This window comes from Otolemur garnettii, unplaced genomic scaffold, assembly GCF_000181295.1.
Source record: "Otolemur garnettii isolate 467f Iridium unplaced genomic scaffold, OtoGar3 scaffold00014, whole genome shotgun sequence".
In the NCBI taxonomy this organism is placed as follows: Eukaryota; Metazoa; Chordata; class Mammalia; order Primates; family Galagidae; genus Otolemur; species Otolemur garnettii.
The window spans coordinates 23,844,205-23,849,808 of NW_003852409.1; the positions used below are offsets into that span (position 1 = coordinate 23,844,205).

At 37.9% G+C, this 5,604-nt stretch overlaps 1 protein-coding gene and 1 pseudogene across 3 annotated transcripts in view; both read right to left on the reverse strand.

The window, feature by feature from the left end:
- C5 (complement C5) overlaps positions 1-5,604 on the reverse strand; it is a 144,045-nt gene that overhangs the window by 15,467 nt on the left and 122,974 nt on the right. For both annotated transcript variants that reach the window (XM_023510578.1, XM_003785402.3), the window contains exons 30-32: positions 5,374-5,526; positions 2,695-2,757; positions 1,022-1,103 (exon numbers count right to left, since the gene is read on the reverse strand). In XM_023510578.1, the coding sequence (XP_023366346.1) occupies positions 1,022-1,103; positions 2,695-2,757; positions 5,374-5,526 (298 nt within the window). The remainder of the gene's footprint in view (positions 1-1,021; positions 1,104-2,694; positions 2,758-5,373; positions 5,527-5,604) is intronic.
- LOC100960340 lies at positions 2,026-2,686 on the reverse strand (annotated as a pseudogene). Its single transcript, XR_001161064.2, has one exon. The product of XR_001161064.2 is annotated as a 10 kDa heat shock protein, mitochondrial pseudogene (transcript).

The window sequence follows — 5,604 nt, forward strand, 5'->3', positions numbered from 1 at the left end:
GAGGTTGCTGTGAGCTGTGACTCCATAGCACTGTACTAAGGAAAACATAGTGAGACACTGTCTCAAAACGAACAAATAACAACAAAACAAAAAACCAGAATAATAGAAAATTCAGGGTATGAATGGAAAGCTGACATAAAAGTAACAGAAATTCGGGGTTAGAACTTTTATGGCTTTACAACTAGTGACACTTTTTATTTATTTATTTTATTGAGACAGAGTCTCACTTTGCCACCCTTGGTAGAGTGTCATGGCATCATAGTTCATAGCAACTTCAAACTCTTAGACTCAAGGGATTCTCTTGCCTCAGCCTCCAAGTAGCGGGATTACAGGTACTTGCCATAATGCCTAGCTATTTTTAGAGACTGGGTCTTACTCTTGCTCTGGCTGGTCTTGAACTCCTGAGCTCAAACAGTCTACCTCCCAGAGTGCTAGGATTACAGGTGTGAGCCACTGCATCCAGCCTAGTGACACTTTTTAAAAGTAATATAGGGCTTGGTGCCTGTAGCACAAGTGGCTAAGGCACTAGCCACATACACCTAAGGTGGCGGGTTCGAATCCAGCCCAGGCTTGCCAAATAACAATCATGGCTGCAACCAAAAAATAGCTAGGTGCTGTGGCGGGCGCCTGTGGTCCCAGCTACTTGGGAGGTGGAGGCAGCAGACTTGCTTGAGTCCAGGAGTTGGAGGTTGCTGTGAGCTGTGATGCTACAGCACTCTACCTAGGGGGGACGGCTTAAGGCTTTGTCTCAAAAAAAAAAAAAAAGTAATATAGTTAGTCAAAACACTTTCTTGATCTATAGTGATTAGTTTAGTTATTAAGTTTAGTTTCCAGCTCTTATTAAAGAGTTAGATCTGTTGTAATCAATGGCAGTAATGCTTACTTGGATGTCAACCTGCTAAAAAATATGATGAAAAATGTTTGGTTTTTGAACAAGCACATTTTTTCTAATTGGGGAAGCTCTCTATTTGACATTGTTTATGTTTAGCCAAAAATTACAATGCAAATCATGCTGTTTTACCGTCAATGTCCTGGGCTTCAATTTTCAAATAAAAGCTGCACACTTCCTCAGAGGTACTGGTTTTGTAAGCTACAGTTCTTACCTACATTGGAACAAGTAAATGAGAAGATTCTATTTAGAATGGGAAAATGAAAAAGGTATCATGGCACTATTGCTGTTACAAATGGGACGCTTGAAGCATTATCTTCATAATCCAATACAAATGGTGTACATTAAGGACACATTTTTCCAGAAGCTGGACTTTCAGCAAAGTATGCAATCCAAACTATAGCTGAGAAATTCCAAGTAAGCAAAAATTGACTTCTGACAAGACAAAATCTTGGTCCAAATTCTATGTAGTCAAATCTGAGTACCTTACTTTAAAAGTTCCCAGGTCTCTTGTCCCTGAGCCCATACATTTAATTTAACACGTAGCACTGTGAGGTTAGGAAGTGTAGATTTCTCCCAGCCCACACACCATCATAGCAAACAACAAATTTTAGGTGTGTATGAATGGGCAAGGGTCTTCCCAAAGTATATATATCAAGAACAACCAGAAATAACAAGAAAAGTGAACAGCCACCCCCCCATACAATCCTATAAACAGTTCTTGAAAGAAATATACTGAACATAACAGCATGATTAAAATCTTCAATAGAATGATAATGCTCAGACTATGACATTTTCAGACTGCATGGATGTATGTAAATAGCTTTAAAAAGTTTGCAACTGCTAAGTGGCTGAAATAAAAGAGACTTAATCCTTTACATATAACATATCAATCCTCAAAGATGCAGTTTATTAACAATAGAGAAAAAATATATTTATACACACATATATACACATATGATCATCAAATTATATATCTAGTCTATATCTAAACACATAACTTTCACAAATATATAGAATGTATAAATACAAGGATTAATATAGCTATTTTCTTTTTTTTTCATTTACATATTTTTATTTGGAAATGTTTATATCAATACAGTGAAACTAAACGTTTGACATGGGATGTCAACAGTTTAGATATCATCAATTTATTATAAAAGAGAGACATGGAAATTATTTACATCATGCAAGATTTCAGAACTTCAGTGGGATGGGCAGCTTCATGTCAATGCCATTTCAATAGTGATTTATTTCAGTCTACATACTTTCCAAGAATGTCACCATCTCTAAATAAGAAATAGCCCTTGTCATCTAGAACTACTTTAGTGCCTCCATATTCTGGGAGAAGAACTTTATCTCCAACTTTCACACTAACTGGTTGAATCTCTCTACCCTTTCCTTTAGAGCCTGACCCAACAGCCACTACTGTTGCTTGCAATACTTTTCCTTGAGATTTTTCTGAAAGCATAATATCTCCTTTGGTTACAGTTTTGGCTGCACACCTTTCCACCAATACTCGATCGAAGAGTGGAAGAAACTTTCTAAATGCTTGTCCTGCCATGGTTCCCACCTCCGAAGCCACCACCCTACTCTCGCCGCACGGCTGCAAGGAGAATATAGCTATTTTCAAAAATAAATTGTGAGGCTGGTCATAAAGATTTCGAGGAAGAATTAGATAAATGAATACTAATTTAGTCATGGTTACTCAAGTCTAGATTTTTTTGTGGCAAAGTCCTTAACTTTTATGTTACCTAATACAAATGGATACCTAACTCCCTACTGGCTCTCAATTAAATACTTACATGTACTGTAGCCAAGCCACTGCTATATCCTGTGCTGACAATGAGGTCATCGTTGAGGGGTACCTGGAAAGGTGGACAGAGAAACCATGCTTTCTTTTATCATCCAATAGGAAGGGAGGATAGAGCAATACAAAGAGTGGGCTGACACCTACCATCCTCCTCTTTCAAAGCTCTGGTGAGATTAAATGGATAAGACATTGAAAATGCTATGGCCATAGCAGGCATTAAAAAAGGCTGGAATTTCCCATTTTCCTTCTACATGTAAATAAGACATCTGAGATCCCTTGAGTTAGTCAACAAAACCAACATGTCAGAAGCCAGTTAGGTCACATTTTCATTTATATAAGGTTATGGTAAAACCGGATCTTTATCTTCTTTTGCTAACTAAATAAATTCCTTTCAGGGCCTGGCTCAGGAGTCAGCATTCTATGTGCCAATGAAGATCATTTTCATTAGCACCAGGAACAGGGAAATTCCACGTCAACTCTAAAGAGGGTACAATCTATCTTTGTCCCTCTTTTACCTCCCCTTTGCACCCCTCTTTCATCTCTTGATGACTCATATTTCCTACTTGTCACTTGGCTTTGTTTGCCAAAACTCTTTGTACCTTGCCCCAAACCCCTTGCACCCCACCTAAGCTTTCCAAATCCTTAATTGCCTATCCCCAGTCTGTCAGGAGAAAAGTGAAGACACGAATTGAGTTGAGTAATTCTCCTTTCCAGAGACACTCCCCTGTCCAAATGCTCCCTAATTTGTGGAAAGTATGAGAGGGATCTTTTTGAGCAAGGAGCCTAAGAATTGGCTCTTCCTTTACTCCAAGTCTGCAGTCTCCCTTTGGTTTGCTTCGTATACCAAAGCAACAGGGATTCCATGTGCATTAAAGTTGTTAATCCTTCCTTTAAATTTTAGTAAACGTAGGAAAACCAGTCAAGCTTCTTGTCTTCCTGATGGAATATATAGCAGCATTCATTCGAAAACAAGTGCCTTGAGATGCTGCATGAGAAAACATGACTATGGACAAATTAGGTTTGGAAGATGTTGTGTACTGTGCCCTACCTCTGTCCCTTTTCCTCCCCAGAGTCACCTCACTTACTCACATACATATTAAAGAACTTGTTTAACTTCATTCAAACCAGAGTTTCCCATGCCTGCTCTCCTGCCTCACATTGCTTCATGTAACACATTTCAGGAAACACTAGAGTGGAGAATTCTAAACTAGCTAGTAACAGCCCAGGTTTCATTTGGAGGCAGCATCCTGGGCTGAGGTTTAGATAATTTTAAGATGACAAGCAGCCCCTTATAACATTAGCCCTCTAGGAAAGAATAATTCCAGCTACCTCAAATAAGCCTACCTCTCACATCAAGAGCTCCTCTTCAGAGCTTAATCTTACTTAGAACATGAATCTCTGGTGAACTCTCCTCTCCCAGGGAAAGGAGATAAGTTACTAAACTGCAAACTGCAAACACAAATGCCTCTAAGAGGCCCAAGCACAAAGCAAGAATGTACAGAAATGCATATGCATATCTCATGTGATTTGTGGGGATTGCAGCAAATTACCAATGCCCCGATCCCCACTATCAGATCTTTTGGTCTTTCAAGGGAAGTTAAGAATCAGAATTTTATTTGAAATCTCTGAATCTTTAAATGTTGGCATATATCCACACATATATACACAGGGTGGCCATAAAGTTCATGTGCAAATTAAAGGAACTTTATGGACACCCTGTATATGTACGTATGTATGTGTCTATATGTATACACACACACACATATATATACATATATACAAAATACATATATCTTTTTTTACACATAGATATATTATTTTTTTTTTACTATGGGCTACTGGTTTGCAATTTTTACATTAAATTTTATTTTTCATGCCTGTTTACTTTTCACAAATGCTAACTTGAGAAAGATATCAACAGTGAAGCCTATTTCCAATTATTTGTATATTTAAATATACTTGAAAATAATACAAACATAATGATTAGAAAAATATATATTAGCATATGTCGAATGCCATAGTCAACTGTATCAGCAGCTGTGTATACTGGCAGCTAATATTAATGTAGAACCTAGTTTTTCTAATGTGTCCTTTTCTTATGGAAATTTTCAAAAGCCATTGGTTTTAACTTTTAAGAATCTCATGTTAGCAAAGGACATAGGGTAAGGATGGGAGAACTAAAGGCTAATTCTAATCTGGCTACAGTCTGTATGGATGCCCAGGGCCAAAAGAACCGTGGCAGCCTCCCAAACACACCTCTCTTACTCTGCCACTGTACTTGACCGCTATACTGCTATGTGCACTATTATCTGTATCTAAAAGGTTCTTCCCCTTTCTTCACCTGGCTAATTTATTCTGATTCTTCCAGATTTGACCCACATATCTGAACACATTTGACGACCTCCCCCCACCTTCTAGTCTGGATCCGGAGACCCACTGTGTAATTCCATGTACCCATCAAGACTCTTATTTTTTTCACTGTCTTCCTAAAATGATGATCTCTCCCTGGTATGTGGGTTCTTTGTGCTTTATGTTTGAATTCCTAGTACCCAGGATATAGCATTCAGCATATGTATAAATAATGAATAAATACATTTGTAACATACAGTGGAATAGATGACTTCAATGATCTCATCCAACTGTAGACTATTACAACAAATTTTTCATTTACCTCCACTGGCCTCCCAAGAAAATTGTTCTCTGTCACTTTGTAATGGTAGAGGTCACCTTTGTGCTTGTAAGAGACATTGATGTCCATATTCAGGTGGAGTTGTTTAATCAGGAGTGAATATTCTGTCAGGCCCTCAATGGCATTAATTGTATCCTATCAACAATAAGCAAGGCAAGAAAATATGTTTAGTTTATTTTCCAACTCCCTTTTACAAATGCCTTTTTTTTTTTT